At 45.4% G+C, this 20,319-nt stretch overlaps 1 protein-coding gene across 1 annotated transcript; it reads left to right on the top strand.

Annotated features, from left to right (window-relative positions):
* The first annotated feature begins 205 nt into the window (after positions 1-205).
* Positions 206-19,740, top strand: LOC147617093 (elongation factor Tu, mitochondrial-like). The gene is made up of 12 exons (XM_086776705.1): positions 206-522; positions 15,896-15,971; positions 16,112-16,204; positions 16,344-16,418; positions 17,243-17,347; positions 17,450-17,540; positions 17,668-17,873; positions 18,017-18,097; positions 18,255-18,317; positions 18,745-18,807; positions 19,025-19,265; positions 19,376-19,740. The coding sequence occupies exons 1-12, from the start codon at positions 299-301 to the stop codon at positions 19,444-19,446; spliced, it is 1,389 nt and encodes a 462-aa protein (XP_086632831.1). The 5' UTR covers positions 206-298; the 3' UTR covers positions 19,447-19,740.
* Positions 19,741-20,319: the final 579 nt, after the last annotated feature.

Here is a 20,319-nt window from a genome sequence, read left to right as displayed (position 1 = left end):
AACTCTAGATCAACACCTCTCTCTACTGCACTGATTTGTGATCGACAAACGGGTCAAGCCACTAGTAGTCTTCAATAGAAGCATGCAAAAAAGGAAGGTTTTCGCGCATATATATATATATATATATATATATATATATATATTGAGGTTCTACCTCAGAAATTTTCTCACATATATGTATTATTGAGGTTCTACTTCAGAAATTTAATTTCTACAAAAAGGCGTAAACCCAAAGTGTGCCAAAGACTTCTGCGTGAGCGAGGGTTTTTGGGTGCTCTTCTTAGAGAGCTGCTGCACGATGGCGATGGCCGCTGCTGCGACTGTGTGCAAGTCGTCTCGAGCTTCCCGTCTCCTCCTAAAGTCTCGCTTCTCTTCAGCCAACGGTTTCTCTGCCACCGCCACCGCCACAGCGCGCTGCGATCATTTCTGCAATAGCAGCAGCAAAAATGTTTCGTTGGAAGACAAGCTCCCCTCACTCGGACCTTCCTCTTGGAGGCGCAGCATGGCTACCTTCGCCCGCACGTAAGTATCCGATACTCGAACCCCCCACCTTCTGCCTGCCATAGATCGCCGTTTCACCGATTGCCCTAGCTCCGATTCTGTGCGGGGGATTTGATGCAAAATGCCACGTCATTGTTAAGTGTAGGCATCCAATGGAAGGATTTTTTGCCCTTTTGTGATTGTGAATTCGCCAGCATTGCTGGGCCTACAAAGTGTGGCTTTCAGGGTTCTTTCTGCCTCATGGCATGACAGGCTCCCTTGTGCCTAGATAGCTCAATTTGCATTTCTTTCCTGTTAAATGAACATTTTCTTTCTCAGGGGAGAGCTTTCATCGATGCACTATCAACCATTGCTCATCATGGGGGGAGGGGTGTGTGTGTGTGTGTGTGTGAAGACCCTTAATAACTCTGATAACTTGTCAAGCTTCCATTTTGGGATCGTAGTATCAATATACCACATGGCACAACATTATAACCTGCCCCTGCCTATGCACATGTGCATGCTGCTGTTTTAATCTGCTCTCGTCTCTTGTGCCACGTGTGGAGCAGACATAATTTTGGGAATTCAATGGTGTCACAAGTTCTAGTTTGACATTGATTAGGACCGGCACACTTTTTGGATTACCCCAGATGTGTCCAAAGCCCATTAAGTGTGAGTCAGCAATCCCGAACTTTTCTCTCACAAGCCACTTGCAGGCTAAGCGAGAAATCAGGGAAAGGTGCACAATGTGTGATAATTTATATCCAGACTGCCCAGACAGTGGCCCATGCTTTCGAGAAGTACCAAGCTCTCCATGATAAGTTCTAGAAGATTTTCTTTGGGACAATCTCTCTCCTTAGCTCCCCCCCATCTAGATTGGAGGACCATAAGATAGACCTCCTCCCAGGCTTGGATCCCTTGAGGAAGTTTCTATACCGCATGTCCAAGGCAATGGAATTGGAGTTGGACCGTCAACTCCAAGAATTGTTGCAATTTGGCTTCATATGTCCTTGTGACCATTAAGTGTGAGCCAACAATCCTGAACTTTCCTCTCACAAGCCACTTGTAGGCTAAGCGAGAAATCAGGAAAGGTGCACAATGTGTGATGATTTATATCTAGACTGCCCAGACAGTGGCCCATGCTTCCGAGAAGTACCAAGCTCTCCATGATAAGTTCTAGAAGATTTTTCTTTGGGACAATCTCCCTTCTTAGCTCCCTGTCATGTGCACGCTAGGGGCAGGTAGATTGGCGAGCTAGAGTATGATATGTTGTGGGCGGACATGTGCTTTTTGGTCCGCTACTGATATCGTGTGCTTTTTGGGCGTTTCTTCTCTATTTATTGGGGGAAGGGGTACCAGTTGGGCACACACCGATGGATGGAGCACAGGAGTGCAAAGCGCGTGGAGTAGGAGCACCATCGCGCAGGAGGTTGATGTCCTTGGGGGACAACCCCGGGTGGTAGAGTACACCAGATGAGGACGATGGCAGAGCACTCATGAGAGCTTGACGCTCTAGCTCGTGGCTCGGTGGGGATGGCCAAGATTGTGAGCCTCGCTCACGGTTGTCATGGTTGGGTGGCGAGTATGCTTGCACCCAGATATGTTTCTTCCGCTTTGCCTTCTAGGGTTAGGGTTCATTGCTTTGTCTTGCTTTTCATGGCTGTTTTGTAGATTTCCCTCACGGAGAGATCTAGGGATTTGACAGTGGTATGAGAGCCTCTCCCGGAGGAGGATGCGAGCGGGACACCTTCGGGTGAGTTCTTTCTATGTTTCCTGCAGCGTATATGTGTAGGTTTATTGCAGGATGAAGAGAGAGACAGAGAAAGCTGACGGGTGTGCAAGAAAAAGCACCATGGATGCACGTGGTTTTTATGCCATGGTTGATGTGACAAAAAGCGCCATGTTTGTATGCCCGTGATGGCTGCGTGTAGAGCGCCTCGGGATTCGTGTGATTTGGGCTGTCCTCGATTTGCTTGCTGCGTTGCTTTTGCTCGCGTAACTATGGGCGGTTTGGTGGCATGGTGGCCGGCCTAGATGTGGCCAACCAGCCTTGTGTGACCAGCAGCCAGCCCACTGCTGTGTGGCTAGGCTGCAAGGCGGCCATGTTTAGGCCTATGGGCGGCCAGCCCAAGGCGCACAGGGCAGGCAGACAGTGCGGGCAATAGGCATGTGCAGGCCAACCAAGTAAGGCTGTTGTGTGCAGGCACCATAGACTAGCCCTAAGGTTGGTGAGAGCCTACGGTGAAACCCCACAGGGAAGCCATAGGGGTTACTATGTGCAAACAGTAGCCACAGGGATGCTGAGTAGGGGTCACCCGCAGCAAAGCAAGGCCGGCATGGCGAGGAAGCGCAGCATAGAGAGAAGAAAAGCATGCTATCGCATACTTGCTGCTGTACGAGCAGGCACAGGTCCATGTGCAGGCCACCAGGCAGCCACAGGAAAAACAAATGAGGATCATTCGAGAGGAGGAGGAGCAACATAAAGAGAAGACATCTTCATGGGTGGAGGTGATCACAGAGACACAAAAGAAGATGGACGAGGCGGAGAAATTGGTCGAGGTCGCCAAGAAAAGGAAAGGTAAAGAATCGCCACCCATCCCCACTCCCACCATTGTCAACATGACCCTTGAAGAGGAGCAAAGGAGGAAGACCCGGGCCTTACATGTACGAGTGTCCGGTCTAAAAGACCGTGATGATGCGGAAGGGGAAACCAAGGAGCTCTTCTCTATGATGGGCATTGAAGCCACGCACACAAAGGCATGGAGAGTGGGAAAGAAGAGAGAAGGTAGTGGCGAATCTTCTAAGGAGAGAGCACTTATCATTCGTTTCCCCTCCATGGAAGCGAAGAAGGACTTCTTGAAGAGACGTCCTACACTCAAGAAGACGGGAATATTTCTTGGAGATGACCTCACACTCTCGCAACTTGCCCACATGAAAGAAGTTATGCCCGAGGTAAGGGCAGTCCGAGAGAAAGGGAAAGTGGCCTTCTATAGAGATGGTAGAGTGGTGATTATGGAGAGGCGCTCTTCATGACGGCGCGAGACCTATGGGACTACACTCAAAGTTGCTACTTGGAATTGTAATGGATCTCTACGCCTTGATGTAGGGGCTTTTGAGGATAGTTTCACTGGGAGGGACATCATCTTCTACTGTGAGACGCATCAGGCTCCTGGACAGTCCATGCCACATGTTAGTGGATACCGATGGGAGACAGCTTGTAGACAGGAGATTCGTTTAGAGCATAGAGGACGGGGCTCAGGAGGAGTGGTAGTATTGTTTAGAGAGGAGCTGCAGCCACTGATATATATAGTCCGCAGAGATGAGCAGGCTAGGTACATGTGGGTTAGATTGAGGGCAGAGACAGGCAGATATCTCTACATTGCTATATGCTATTTTGCTCCTAGTACATCAGTGTATGCATCACCTAGTGAGTAGTCTCCCTTTTCTATTTTGGATGATGACATTTGGGAGTTCTCCAAGGATGGTGACATCATTCTCTTGGGGGACTTCAATGCCAGGACCACCCATAACCAGACAGTATTTTATGATACCTCAGATATGTTGAGGGAGCTTGATGTTAGGGATATGGGCCTATCTAGACTCTCACAGGATGAGGAACATACTGTGTATGGGCGGTATTTGATAGACATGGGGATTGCACATGGATTGGCCATCCTGAATGGCCTACAGAGATTCCCGACAGCGGGCGGTTTCACTAGCTTTCCACATCGGCATGGTGCTAGTACAGTGGACTATGTTATGGCTCAGCCCAGTCTCATTCCCTCTTTTTAGGATTTTATGGTAGGCACTAGGCCGGTTGGAGTAGTAGTGGATCATGCTATCTTGTCCTTCACTCTCACATTTCAGTTCAGCACAGCTCCATTGGGACAGGTCTCCACACACACTCGTTATACCTTTACGAGGGGGACTGACACACGGTGTATACGGATGAGATATACAGACGCTTATGTGCCGAGGAGCTGAGACGGCCATTAGATGATCTCACTCAGATATTGATAGAGACGCTTCATGCTGCAGCATCAGAGGCATATCCCCATAGTCAAGCCTACACGGAGACGATCTGGGAACATGTCCCAGAACAGCTGGTATGATGAGGAGTGCAGAGAGATGAGGATCAGATTACAGAGAGAGGTGCTCATGGGTGTTACCACTCACAGACAGTCACGGATTACCTTCCGGTGCCTAGTGCGACGGCAGAAGAGGGCTTATCTTGCTCAGTTAGAGAGGGATTTGTATCAGTTATTTATGAGTCAGGACTCAGGCGAGGCATGGAGACTATTCCATCAGGATTCACCATCACCAGCCATTACCTCCACAGAGATTTGGGGTGAGTGTGCATCATCCCTGCACATAGCACCGGGACAGCCGCCCCTGCCAGACCCATCGGAGCCATGCCCAGAGACATGTGCTTTCTTTACTGCTAAGATGGTAAGGAAAGCTATTGACAGGATGAGGACTGGGAGAGCATATGATCATGATGGTTTGGTAGCAGAGCACTTTATTTGTGATATGCAGCGGAAGTCTTTGTATTGGTTGATCCTGTCACACAATATGCTCACACCGTCTTCTGTATCCTGAGTTTCGTGAGTTTAGCAATCCATTTCATTACTTCAAACTTTAAAGAGATGAGAGAGAGAGATATGAACACTGTACACCAGATTGGGTCCCGAATTACCCACTGAAGGGCCCCCTATCCCGATAACGAGATAGTATTTGCTTTATTACTTTAGAGAGAATGACTTTGGACTGTAGATAAGCCAAACGCAAGATCTCGGAGGATTGGAGAGCGGCTGATCTGTACACTGCTGTAGAAACACCTCAATGACTTGATCTCGAGCCTATGCACTCCTCCCAAGGGCATGAGGAAGGGCTGCACACCTGAGGCTGAGAGAAGAAGAAGGTGGACTGTTCTACACTACGTTAGAATGCTGAAAACACTTATGAATGCTGTGTTACCTTCACCAGATGACTGCTGCATGCATGGATGATGCATAGAAGGCTGGATGCTGATGCAAACTGCAGATTCAGGGCTGGAAACTGCTGCAAACTGTTGATTCAGGGCTGGAAACTGCTGTGGACAGAAACGCAGACCTGTAGGGAAGCTCCTGAACTGAAAACGCAGGTGTTCTGAGGCTGCTGGACAGAAACTGCAGGGTACTGATGCTGCTGGACAGAAACGCAGGTAATCTGATGCTGGACAGATGCAGAAAACACTTGCTGAACCCTGGCGTTGAACTGGGGCTGATCTATATGCTGAATCTAGGCCTGAAGTGATGCTGAATCAGGGCTGAATGGATGCTGAAGGCAGGCGCCTAGGGCTGACTGAAGCTATGGTTTCTCAAGGGGCTGGAGAAGCAAGCTTATGGGCTCTAGGGCTGGATTAGTCTAGGGCTGAAAGCAAGGGTGCTCCTAAGGCTGAGGAGGAGAGCTCTTAGCACAACGAAGACTGAATGAGCAAAAGAGGCTCTAGGCAAGCCTATTTATACTAACTGGAGGTTGGTCATTTAATAAAGTTAATATTTATAAATGCCCAATAATGCAAATAATGATAAATAAATACTAATAAATATGGAAAAAATACCAGATAAATCCCAGTAAATTCCCTAAGGCTTTGGGGATGTTCTAAATGATGCACAGGCATATGTATGCATATTATGCAAGATGCAGAGTGGTTTCTGATGCAAACCCTAAGGCTTCTACTGACTCTACATGCATGAATGATTCTCTCCAAGTGGGTTAAGGGACTTAACTGACTGACTGACCCGCTAAGGCTGAGGAATGACCTACGTAGCTCGTGCCTGACTTATCCTGGATTGAGGATGTACAATGGGGTCACGGCGTACGACAAATATCATCCTACTGGGTTCTAAAACTGTACAATTGTTGCACTTCTGATGATGAGCCATCTTGTCACCATGCACTGAGTGCAGAGTGCATGTGACATTCCCTCCTGATGATTAGCTTGGCGGCAGGTTCATGGCTTCCAAGTAGTCTGCCAATAACTGGGGGTACTCCTGGAAGAACTCCTCGTCGAGCCATACGGCTTCGTGGGTGCCTCGATCTCGGAACTTCGTATAGAACTGACGAATCCGTCGACCGGAACCATGCTTCCATCGATGAAGAAGGATCTGCTTAGGCTCAATAACTTCTGCCTCGTCTACCACGTCTGGCTGCTGTTCATCTGAAACATCAAACACTTGTGGACCAACATATGGTTTTAGCCAAGAAACATGGAAAACATCATGCATTGTCCAACTGGCAGGCAACTTTAACTTCATTGAGACATCATTTATCTTCTTAACTATTGGAAAAGGGCCAAAACTACGGAATGAAAGCTTGGGACAACGTTTGCCCACTTGTTTCAATCTTTGTTTCATGATGCACTGAGAGACCCAATCCCCTTCCTTGAAGTGGATATCTCGTCTAAACTTACATGCCTGTTTGTGAACTGAATGATGGCCAGGCTCAAAATTGAGGGCCAACCTGGGTTGAGTACCAAACTCTGCGGAATCGACATACTGATCTTCTAAGTCTTTTCCAGAGATGTTGAGAATGGTAGACTCCTGATTGGTTGGGATGCTGGTCTTTCTACTAAGAACATCTGCTACTGGGTTATGTTGACCAGGGATGTACTTGATCATTCCTCCAACCTGGTGGAAGAGTTGACCCTGTCTAGTGTGCTGAGCACTCCACTGGGCACTTGGCATCGTCGGGAGCCACTTAAGTGCTTGGTGGTCTGTGGTGACTGTGAAAATGTGTCCATAAGGAACATGTTTCAAATGTTTGAGAACTGACTGCTGTTCTAGCTTGCCCTTGAAAGTCTTGGAAAGACAAGAGGGAAACTGGCTAGGAGGTTCTGCTAACTGTGGGATACTGGGTAGGAGATCATCCTTTAAAATGTCTGAATGAGAAAGGAGATCTGCTAACTGAGAGACTGAAGATGATGAGACAGCGGTTATTGATGAGATAGAAGCTGTCTGAGCATAAATTAATGCTCCTTCTGCTCCCTTGCACATAGCTCGTCGGGCCTGGAGATGAGAAATCATAGGAACGCCAAGAATGCTCCTATCCCCCCGAATCATGACAGGCTCAGGAAAACCTTTAGAGATAATAAAGGTGTCCTGTCCCCAATTGGGAATAGGTTCATACTGACGAAACCACTGGATTCCTAAGATCATGTCACATCCCAAAAGAGGAGAGACAATGAAATCTCGCTGGAATGAGGCCTTTTGAACTTGAAAAGAAAACTGTTGTGCCTTCTGAGAGATGTGGGTGCGGAGACCAGGTGTAAACCCGTCTACATCCAGATGATATGGGACTAACGTGCAGTTCAATTTATTAGCCAACTGGGGAGAGATGGTGTCTTCAGAACTACCCATATCGAAAAGGACTACAAACTGTCGGCCCTGGGCAGAGCCATAAGCTCGGATAAGGCTCTTCTGAGCAGCATCGCTCTCACCCTCCTGCTTAGCATCAAATACCACGGATGGCATAGGATGCATGGAAGGTAAAAGTTGAACTGCATTTGAGGTAGTAGGCGGGGTTGGAGGAGCTGGGGAGGCTGTGGCAACTGTGGCAGAAGGAGCTTTGGCAGCTTGTGCCGCTTGCCATTTGTGGCAATCCTTCTTACCATGCCCTATAATATGACAGAAAAAACATCTATTTTCTGACTGGTACTTCCTTTGCTCCTCTGGAGGAAGATAACCTCCAGTAATGCCTGCTTTAGTCTTTTCATCAGGGGTTTTCTTAGGTTCTTTATCCTCCTTACCCCCTGAACTGGAGCTATTACTGCTGTCCTTCTTAGCATCTTTAGAAGATGCGTTACCTTTCCCTGTCTGTGCAGCTGATTGCTGCTGCTGGGGTTTGGTACTGGACTGAGATGCCTGCTTGGGCTTGCCCCCGTTAAGCTTCATTTCTTCATTCTGAGCGAGAGTCAGAGCCCGGTCATATGTACTTGGTTCAAAGTTACGAACTGTGAACCGAATGTTGGAGTCCAATCCACGAATGAATTGCTCTATCTTGGCTTGCTCAGATAGCCCTAACTGCTGTGCTAAAGTAATAACCTTACCGGAAAACTGAAGCACTGGGGATCCGTTCTGTCTGAGTCCATAGAACTCGTCTTTCAGACCGGTCATGTACTGGGGCGGGAGAAATCTGGTCTTCAGGTCATGGACAAAGATGTCCCAGTCAAAGGCTGTGACACCTGTGGCCTGGTCTGTATGAATATTAGACCAATGCTGCCACCAAGTGACTGCCTCACCAGTGAGATGGGAAGCCGCTAAGTGGACTTTGTCTTGTGGGTCTGTGATCTTAGCTAAAGGAAAATGAGCATTAAACTGATGAATAAATTGATTAACTGATGAATGATCACACTTACCATCATACTTACTGAAATTTGGTTTGACTGCGAATGATGGTGGTTGATGCTGCTGCGGGCTGCTGGCTGGTGACACACATGACTGGGGAGACTGAGGAGAGTTGCTGATACCTCAAGTGTATGGCCTCCTTTTCCCGTTGGTGTTCGAGTAGCATACGTTCTCGATCAAGCTCACGTTGGTGTTCCCGAGCGGTGAGGTCAGCCTGACGCCGGTTTTCGTCGATCCTGCGTTGGGCTTCCTCATAGTCCCGTCTTTCTTCTTTTTCTCCTCTCCTTCGGGCCTCGTCCTCTCTCCTTTGTTGTTCCATCTGAAAGAAGAGGGAGATGTAGTCGGGTGCTGCTGGAGGTGTAGAAGGACGTGCTGCTGCTGCCTCCAAGAGTTGGAGACGCTCCATGAGTAGCTGGTTCTGAGCTCTAAGAAGAGCTATGGTGTCTGCTGTAGGCGGAAGAACGAGGTCTCCTTCGGGGCCGGCTGATGAGTACTCTCTCCTGTAGACATGATGCTGAAGTCGGTGGTCGTGCCGGAACGCAATCTAACCATCCAAGGATGCCCCCACGCTAGGATACGGTGTGTGTGGACTATCTGAATCTGATACCAATGTGATATGCAGCGGAAGTCTTTGTATTGGTTGATCCTGTCACACAATATGCTCACACCGTCTTCTGTATCCTGAGTTTCGTGAGTTTAGCAATCCATTTCATTACTTCAAACTTTAAAGAGATGAGAGAGAGAGATATGAACACTGTACACCAGATTGGGTCCCGAATTACCCACTGAAGGGCCCCCTATCCCGATAACGAGTTAGTATTTGCTTTATTACTTTAGAGAGAATGACTTTGGACTGTAGATAAGCCAAACGCAAGATCTCGGAGGATCGGAGAGCGTCTGATCTGTACACTGCTGCAGAAACACCTCAATGACTTGATCTCGAGCCTATGCACTCCTCCCAAGGGCATGAGGAAGGGCTGCACACCTGAGGCTGAGAGAAGAAGAAGGTGGACTGTTCTACACTACGTTAGAATGCTGAAAACACTTATGAATGCTGTGTTACCTTCACCAAATGACTGCTGCATGCATGGATGATGCATAGAAGGCTGGGTGCTGATGCAAACTGCAGATTCAGGGCTGGAAACTGCTGCAAACTGTTGATTCAGGGCTGGAAACTGCTGTGGACAGAAACGCAGACCTGTAGGGAAGCTCCTGAACTGAAAACGCAGGTGTTCTGAGGCTGCTGGACAGAAACTGCAGGGTACTGATACTGCTGGACAGAAACGCAGGTAATCTGATGCTGGACAGATGCAGAAAACACTTGCTGAACCCTGGCGTTGAACTGGGGCTGATCTATATGCTGAATCTAGGCCTGAAGTGATGCTGAATCAGGGCTGAATGGATGCTGAAGGCAGGCGCCTAGGGCTGACTGAAGCTATGGTTTTTCAAGGGGCTGTAGAAGCAAGCTTATGGGCTCTAGGGCTGGATTAGTCTAGGGCTGAAAGCAAGGGTGCTCCTAGGGCTGAGGAGGAGAGCTCTTAGCACAATGAAGATTGAATGAGCAAAAGAGGCTCTAGGCAAGCCTATTTATACTAACTGGAGGTTGGTCATTTAATAAAGTTAATATTTATAAATGCCCAATAATGCAAATAATGATAAATAAATACTAATAAATATGGGAAAAATACCAGATAAATCCCAGTAAATTCCCTAAGGCTTTGGGGATGTTCTAAATGATGCACAGGCATATGTATGCATATTATGCAAGATGCAGAGTGCTTTCTGATGCAAACCCTAAGGCTTCTACTGACTCTACATGCATGAATGATTCTCTCCAAGTGGGTTAAGGGACTTAACTGACTGACTGACCCGCTAAGGCTGAGGAATGACCTACGTAGCTCGTGCCTGACTTATCCTGGACTGAGGATGTACAATGGGGTCACGGCGTACGACAAATATCATCCTACTGGGTTCTAAAACTGTACAATTGTTGCACTTCTGATGATGAGCCATCTTGTCACCATGCACTGAGTGCAGAGTGCATGTGACATTATTCATGCCAGAGATATGCTTGCAGAGCTTATTGCTATGATGTTTAACCGAGCCATGTGTGAGGGTTTTCCCGAGACTTGGAATATGTCCACGATTGTGCCAATCCTCAAGTCAGGGGATCCCATGCTTCCTGGGAATTATCGTACCATCATGATTGGTCACACATTGGCTAGATTATATACATCTATTCTTGAGCAGGAGTTGAGTAGATGGGCAGAGAGAGAGGGCATACGTGCATCAGGGCAGGCAGGGTTCAGGAGAGGTTTCTCCACTCTTGACCATATCTTGACACTCAGAGCTATTATTTAGGAGGGCAGATTATATGGCAGGAGGATTTATTGTTGCTTTGTGGATTTCCGCAAAGCTTTTGACACAATACCGAGAGGCAGACTGATGTGTAGACTACAGGAGATGAGGGTGCCCACAGAGCTGATTTGGGGAATCATGGCTTTATACAGGAAAGTTGTGGGGCAAGTACGTACTACTCAGGGTATATCTGAGATGGTTCACTCCACTATTGGGGTGAAACAGGGCTGCCCCCTTTCTTCCACCTTATTTGGGATGTGTGTGGATGAGGTTTCAGACTATGTAGAGCGGGAGTGTGACAGAGGAGCACAGCTAGCAGGGACATGGATTCCGTTGTTATTGTATGCTGACGATATTGTGCTGATCTAAGATTCTCCAGAGGGGATGCATTGCAGCTAGCCCCAGAGTATAGCCGCACCAGAGGTACACTGATTGATCGGGCTATAGAGCTGGGGCGGTCCAGGCGCCCCAAGATGAGAGGCCCATCTCGACACCGACGGAGACTACTAGCACGGCATGGGAGACGTCCAGTCAGAGTACTCACCATGGAGGACATTGAGGATATCCGCCATCGACCGATGAGAGACATCTTTGGATAGTGATGTATATGATGCTTACCTTTGCTGCTGGAGTTTTCCTTCCCAGATGTTATCCATTAGGAGCTCCTAGTACCTTACTTTTCCTCATAGTTATTGTTTCAGTTTCAGTAGTTGTTTAGTTGTTTTAGATTTTCTTACACAGACATTGTATCAAATCCACCAATTGTTGTAACCTTTTTGGTCTCATAGGTCATTTTGGTCTTTTGAGGACGTTAATATATCATTTCATTTCATCTCCTCTCTCTCTCTATTTTCTGCACATCTACTTTCAGTTTTGTGCGTTATTCTCGTCGTGAACGATTGCTGATTTTGTTAGAATGCGCAGCGGAAGACTAACGCAGGTAGGAGACGCATCACCATCGAGCTTCTCGAACACCCCCAACGGGCACTGCAGCATCCCTCCACCGGGCTCCCATCTCCTGGTGAGCTGCCCTCCAAAACACCGGCCTCGAGCTCCGCAAGCCACCAAGGCGCGAGGGGGTCGCCCAGGACCACACACGCCTGAGCCGCCCAGGATTACGCACGCCCGGGCTTTGATACCATGTCAGAATGCGCAGCGGAAGACTAACGCACGTAGGAGACGCATCACCATCAAGCTCCACGAACATCCCCAACGGGCACTACAGCATCCCTCCACCGGGCTTCCATCTCCCGGTGAGCTGCCTCCCAAAACACCGGCCGGAGGAGATGATTATGACAAGGTGTCACTCTAGCCTATATATGGCTCTTCAACTTCCCATGCTTCCACTGTTGGAATATGTGATCAATGTCATGGCCTAAGGTTAAGGCACACAATGAAATGTAAAAGGACCATGTAATATGAAGAGAATCTAGGTGAATGAAGGGTAAACCCCCACTTGGAATAGGCGAGTTTCAGAAGATGCTCTGGAGGCTATATTCTAGGGAGCCATGTGGGGGGAGATGGCCTTGGATGCCCTTGATGATATGTAAGCAATGATGTCACTCAACCTTGTACACTTTGGCTATAAAATGATGGCCCTCCTAATGAGAAAAACACGAATTTCTATGCTATGTGAAGCTCTTTATTATGCTGCCATTGTGTTCCCTTAATCCTTGATTAAGTGCTAGTTAATTACCTTTTTGCTCATGTGACCACTATGGTTTATCTTGAACCACCATAGCTCATTTATCATCCCTTGCTCACATTAAGCTTGCATTATCACTCATTATGCTTTTACCAACATGGTATCAGAGCCTTGGTTATCCTTAGGCATAGTAATTAACCACATTAATCATATTTCTCATTTTTGCAAGCTTTCCATTAAAGCTCCAACTCACCCCCTGCTGGTTTTTTGCTTCATACGGGCTCTATAATCCATCAAATCACAAGCTTCTTGATTCAAAAGAAAGCTAGCAGCCGGCTCCATCGACGCCTAGCTCCATGTGAGCTCCCACGCACTCTACGCGGCGCAATCAACTCTGCAACAGCACGCTGCTTTGTAGCGAAATTCGTCTAATTCGCGCTGTACGGTGAATGGTTTGCTAATTCCTCTTGTGAGCATAATGTTGATGCTATGAAGCCCCCACGTGTTGATTTTCATGAGCAATGGTCCACTGTAGCTGCTGTTTGAACTAATTTATCAGTAGCAGTACATGCTGTGTTGCAGAGAAGATTTCCAGAGATTGAAGCAGCATCTTGACATGTTTGAGTGCTGAGTTTAAAGCCAACACCTTGGTTTTCACTTGGTTTAAAGCATTTTATGTTTCTCATTTGGGAAGAGCTTCATTCAATTGCTCAAAGCTCACTCTGTTTTTTGGGGCAGTTTTTCCTCTTTGAATTAATCACCTCCACTAATCATCATGTACTTAATAGTAATTATCTATTGAGATGACATTTTAATATGCATATTGAGTTGAATACCTCTTTGCAATCATGCCTTCGGATGCGGAATCATCTAATGAAGCTTATATCAAGAAATCATTGAAACCCAAAAGCAAAATTAGAAAACCTAGGATGAAAATCAAGTCTAGGCCCAGTTATTATTACTATGCAAAGGCTTATGGGTTTGGGGAATTCTTGAGCAATATCATGCATCTATATGGTGAAGGGGGATTCTAGCTTTTAATACTTTGCATTGTTCAATTCCAATCATGGAGTCAACTTACATATCATCCTCTTTCATCAAGAAATTCAACGGTCATGACTTTCACACTTGGCAAGTCAAAATGAGGTTCTTACTAATGAAAGAAGGAGTTTGGGGCATAGTCAATGGTACTATACCTAAACCTGCCACACGAGAAGGAGAAGTCTCTTGGCAAACCAAGGATGAGAAAGCATTAGCTCTCATTGCCCTTGGAGTTGAAGATAGTTATATACATTACATTGGTAATGGAACATCTTCACAAATTGCTTGGAATTCATTGGATAAATCCTTTGGTGCTCAAGGCCTGCACAACAAAATCAGTCTCAAAGTAGACTTTTACAGTCTAGAGTTCAAGGTTGATGAGACACTTGCGTCTCACATCAACACCATGAAGAGCTTGATGGCCCAGCTCGAAGCCATCAATGAACCAGTCAAGGAGAGTGATGCCATAGCCATCCTCCTAAAGTCAATGCCATCCGAGTATGATACACTCATGCCGACCTTAAAGTACATGCAGGATCCCACTTTGGAGGGAATAGAGAGTGTTCTCTTGGAAGAAGAGAAGAAGTTATAAGGTAGGGCCATTGATCTTGTCTCAACCCAGGCATACCTTGTTTAAAAGCAAGCCGGCAAACCACTCCAATGTACACATTGTGGAAGGACAGGCCATCTTCTCAAGAATTGCTACCACAAAGACAAGCCAAAGCGAATGTGCACCAAATGTGGAAAGCTAGGTCACCTCGCCGACAAATGCTACACCAACCAGGCAAATATGGCAAGCACTTCGAATGATTCCGAAGAAGCAATTCAAGCATGTAACAATGTTACTACCTCTTTTGATGAAGCGGTAGATGCAGATTGGGTTGTTTTATGTACTGTAGAGCTATACTCCTTATGAGTTAAGCTTCTTTTCTTTCATGTAATGTTTGGATCAAGGGAGGGCAATATACCATGCCATGATCAAGGGAGGGTGTTGGAATATGTGATCAATGTCATGGCCTAAGGTTAAGGCACACAATGAAATGTAAAAGGACCATGTAATATGAAGAGAATCTAGGTGAATGAAGGGTAAACCCCCACTTGGAATAGGCGAGTTTCAGAAGATGCTCTGGAGGCTATATTCTAGGGAGCCATGTGGGGGGAGATGGCCTTGGATGCCCTTGATGATATGTAAGCAATGATGTCACTCAACCTTGTACACTTTGGCTATAAAATGATGGCCCTCCTAATGAGAAAAACACGAATTTCTATGCTATGTGAAGCTCCTTATTATGCTGCCATTGTGTTCCCTTAATCCTTGATTAAGTGCTAGTTAATTACCTTTTTGCTCATGTGACCACCATGGTTTATCTTGAACCACCATAGCTCATTTATCATCCCTTGCTCACATTAAGCTTGCATTATCACTCATTATGCTTTTACCAACATCCACTTATGGGATAATCCAAGGCACCTTCTAGCCATAGATCACACGCTCGAAATCGCCAACCTTCCAACAGATTTCTGAGCATTGAAGTTACGGATCTACTCAGAAGCTTCCGCATGTCACAGATGATGTGATGAGACTCTGATGTGTTGAACTGCTATCCGCATGGCACATGACGTGTGTCTATGGAGAAGTCTCTACGCATTTGGTTGTTCTATTTTCATGCATTTGATGGGTGATGTGGATGCATGTGACATTGTGCAAAATAGTGGTGGTGATGTTTGAGATGAGTGTAGGTTAAGAATCTACCTTTCAGGACCTTGTAGCAGCAGGGCATCATGGTGATCTTTTACACCTCAACCCTAAGAAACTACGCAAATGGGTATCACTGACAAGCGTCCCCTCATTAAGCGGTGGATTGTTTGTATGCTGCACATTGTTTCACGAGGCTTGTTTATTTCTGAATATCTTTGAGAACTTTTATGCTTATGCATTTACAAGCTGTACTTTCTTGTACTTATAAGCTTAACGTCTCTACAGAAAGCCACATATGAATATTGGCACTATTGGCCATGTTGATCATGGAAAAACCACACTGACTGCTGCTATTACTAAGGTGAGCCCTTTTTTTATGAAAAGGTGAGATGTCTTTTAAGTTTCTTCATAAGAAAGGTTTCCTTGGGTTCTCATATATACATATATTTTGTGTTTGAATAATAAGTAGCCCTCACACGTTGTTTTCCACTCTTGGCACAGGTTCTTGCTGATGAAGGCAGAGCAAAGGCGGTTGCTTTTGATGAGATAGACAAAGCTCCAGAGGAGAAGGCTCGAGGCATCACGATTGCTACAGTTAATACTTCTTTTATTAATTGCTTTATTGTGTATATAAAGTATTGTATGACATTATTATTATGCGTTGCATAAAAATCTGCAAAGTAGCCATAATCGTCTGGCAGTGTTGAATCTAACAGTTTGTGGTCTTGGACAGGCTCATGTGGAGTATGAGACAGAAAAGCGGCATTATGCCCATGTTGACTGCCCTGGGCATGCGGACTATGTCAAGGTAAGCTAATATGTAACCGCTTCTGGGTTTAGATGACTTCCATAGCCTATTGTCAATATAACACACAGGAGGCAGTCATACTTTTAAAATCCTTTGAGAGTAGATTCTTGCGGGGTTGAGATGACACTTTTTAGATATATATGTTAGTCGATATAAACTTTGATTTTTTAACTTCGTTGGGACAGTAGAAGTAATACAGCCCCTTTACACATATAACCTGCCATCCAAAAGCTGTCAGAAATCTGAGGATGGGTAGGTATCATAGTAAAACAGGAAACAACCGTTTCCTAGCCAAAACGGCGGAAACTCCATTTCTCTCAAGGCGCTGTTTCCGTTTCCTAATCTCCCCCCCGCGTCAGCTGAATTTGGATTTTCCCCAATTTTCCGTGTTCTCTCTTTCAAACTATAATCTATCCCAAGTTTCCCCTCTATTTCTGTCAACATTTTGTTATCATTTTGTTTACATCTATACTATAAAGCTAAAGACGTGTCATTTCCTAGCCGTTTTTGCTTCCTAGTTTCAGGCCATTTCTATTGTGGGACATCATGGGTTTTTGTTGCCTTTTCTGTTGCATGCAACTATAATGGGTATTCCATGGGCCTGGACAGGCAATGGTATCCATCCCATCAAAGATACCCAGTGCCCGATTGTTTTGATCCTCAGTGACTAGTCAGTCATATCACCATGCTGAAAGGGTCCACTAAGTACTTTAAAACGCTTTGATTAGGACCATAATTTTCTTAAGGATTTTAATCTTTATGCTTTTTCAAGGAAAGGCTCTCTGTTTCTTCTACTAATTGGTGTCTTATGCACTTGATTAAAGAACATGATTACTGGAGCAGCACAAATGGATGGTGGTATTCTTGTCGTGTCTGCACCTGATGGGCCCATGCCCCAGACCAAAGAACACATACTTCTTGCCCGCCAGGTTATTGCTGTTTTGATTCCTTATACACTCCAGCGGAGTCAACCTACTCTCTTTGTATTGATATGCACAGCTATGCTCCTTTCTGGCGGTTGACTGGCTCAGGTAGGTGTGCCATCATTGGTATGTTTTTTGAACAAAGTGGATGCGGTCGATGATGAGGAATTATTAGAACTTGTCGAAATGGAATTGCGAGGTATTTTGTTTGTGACATCTTGACATCAGACTGCCTTTTTTTTTTTTTTTTTGCTTAGAGGCTCCTTGGGAGTAATGTTCGTTTCTGAGTTTGCTCATTGTTTGGTAACGTTATTGGATTGGTACAGAGCTGCTTTCTTTCTACAAGTTTCCTGGAGATGATATTCCTATAGTGAGGGGCTCTGCCTTGGCTGCCTTGAATGGTACAAATGAAGAGACCGGGAAGAATGCTATACTGAAGTTGATGAAAGCTGTGGATGATTATATTCCGGAACCCAAGCGTGCACTGGACAAGCCTTTCCTCATGCCAATCGAGGATGTTTTCTCCATTCAGGTACTTAGGACTTGGGCCTTAAGGGTACACTAAACCTTTTTGTTTTGTTTTTTGTAAGGTTTGCAGTTGTGGAAGGGTTTGTAATCACCTTGGGGGCAAATATTCATGCATAAAGGCTTTTTTTTTTTGGTTATTTATGTCAGGGCCGTGGAACGGTTGTGACCGGACGTGTGGAGCAAGGTGTTGTTAAACCTGGTGATGAGGTTGAAGTGGTTGGCTTAAAGGTGACCTAGCTGGAAACAAGTTTTTGCTCTTGTGGTAGCCCAGCGGGCGTTTTTTTTATAACTAATGAAAGGATCTTTTCTAGGAAAAAAAAAAGTTTTTGCTCTTGTGAGATGCTTATAGGTCAATATGTTGACTATGCTTGTACATCCCTTGCAGGCAAATCTAAAGTCAACTGTAACAGGTGTAGAGATGTTCAAGAAGAGTTTAGAAAACGGTCAGGTACTGTGTTTTCTTGCAAGTCGCCACTTTACCATCGAAGATGTGTCGTGTCATTTTGGTCATGAAAGGCAATCCAAGTAAATTCTGAAATTCCTCACCAAACAGTCACAAGACCTTTCGAGGCTTTTTGTGTTTGGAGGTTGCTGAGGTTTACTTTCAAAATTTATGGTAGTCAGTGGGAAAAACAGAGCTTTTGGAAAGATTATAGATTCAAAGTCCATAGATAGATCATGGAAGAATGAGATTTTACATTTATTTAGTTTTGTTGACTTAGAACTGGGTTGGGTAAGTTGATTAGAGAGAGAGAGAGAGAGAGAGAGAGAGAGAGAGAGAGAGAGAGCTCAAAGTTAGTAGTAGGTCTCAAAAAGCAGTTAGCCATGCACTTGTAAAATACTTTTTAAGTTGTGCGAGTGTTGGTGCTTGGCAGGCCGGAGACAATGTTGGGCTACTTATGCGTGGGTTGAAGCGTGATGATGTGGAGAGAGGTCAGGTAAGATTACTTGGGCTTTTTTTTTGTGTGCTTTAACACCCTTTTAGGTTTGCTAATATTGCTTGATTTGTCTTTTTAGGGTTGGATTGAGTGGTATGATCAGTAAGCTTGCTCTTATTCTCATGCATATGTTTTTCTGTGGGCATGTACGCTTGCACGAAAGTGGGTATCATGATTGAGTTTTCCTTCTTACTTCCCCTCTCCTGGTGATATGAAGGTTGTATGCAAGCCAGGGACGGTGAAGACATACAAAAAGTTTGAAGCAGAAATTTACGTGCTTACAAAAGAAGAGGGTGGGCGTCACACTGCTTTCTTCTCCAATTACAGGCCTCAGTTTTACATGAGAACGGCAGATGTTACTGGTAAAGTGGAACTTCCAGAGAGTGTGAAGATGGTTATGCCAGGCGACAACGTGACGGCTACCTTTGAGCTAATCACTCCAGTTCCAATTGACGCAGGTACTGTTCTTTGTTCTGCAAGTGGCAACTCACATAGTTTGATGGTCCAGGCATTATGCCTGCTCCACTACTATGCTTGAATATTCTTTTGAAAATGCTTTGCTTTGCAGGGCAACGGTTTGCTCTCAGAGAAGGTGGGCGAACGGTGGGGGCAGGTGTAGTGTCAAAAGTGATTAGTTGATTATTATCATGTTTCGGTCATGGATAGGTCTCAATTCAGCTGCTTTTACAAGCCTACGACTCTATTTCGAGAAACAAAGAAAGGAGAGGCTTTAATTGTGAGGGAAGTTAGTTAGGTTGGTTGCTTCATTGTTAGCCATTGAACTTACAATGGTTTCTGGAAAGTTATAGAAATTTTTGGAGTCAAATAAGACTTTCATCTCAAAGTTCATGGGTCTAGTGGCAGTGGGTGAGGAAAAATGTCTGCAACATTATTTTGTCAATTTTGATGATAATCGGCATGGATTTTTTGCAATACTTTGGCAATGTTGTAGAACCAGTGGAGCAGTTTTGGAAGCTTGAGATACGAATAAGTGGGGTATCTAAAGAAATAGACGAGTGATTGTCAAGGAGAAACACATGCTGACTTCCAAATAAGGAACGGGCCTCTTGGGACCAAAGACAAACTATGCATAGCAGTAAGGAATTACAATTGCATGCTTTGGCACATTGGTAGAGATGTAATCTTTTGTACAGAGACATAGTAGAGCCTCGAGTAAGTTTTGCCTATGGTACATTCCTATGGCTAAGTTTGTTTCAGATGGACCACTGACATTTTCACACTCTGAGCCATCCAAAAGGAAGCCAAGGACAAAGTGCAGAAATCATATTGTTGCTTAGTGGAATTTTGTAAAGTTTTTGAGACACTCTCGAGCTTGATTCACAAGTAGATTGAGGCAGCAAGAGGTGTATGAGATAATGATATGTATGGCCCACTATGACACTATATCAGTAAGTCATTGGTAAAGTGTGCACAATATAGGAACTCTTGAGGATACTCATAGCACCATCAGGGTGAAGTAGGAATGTCCACTCTTGCCTACACCCTTTGGAC

This window comes from Cibotium barometz, chromosome 37, assembly GCF_041138505.1.
Source record: "Cibotium barometz isolate CiBa-2024 chromosome 37, ASM4113850v1, whole genome shotgun sequence".
In the NCBI taxonomy this organism is placed as follows: Eukaryota; Viridiplantae; Streptophyta; class Polypodiopsida; order Cyatheales; family Cibotiaceae; genus Cibotium; species Cibotium barometz.
Note: the sequence above shows the minus strand (reverse complement) of the source record. Positions and strands in the feature narration are given on the sequence as shown.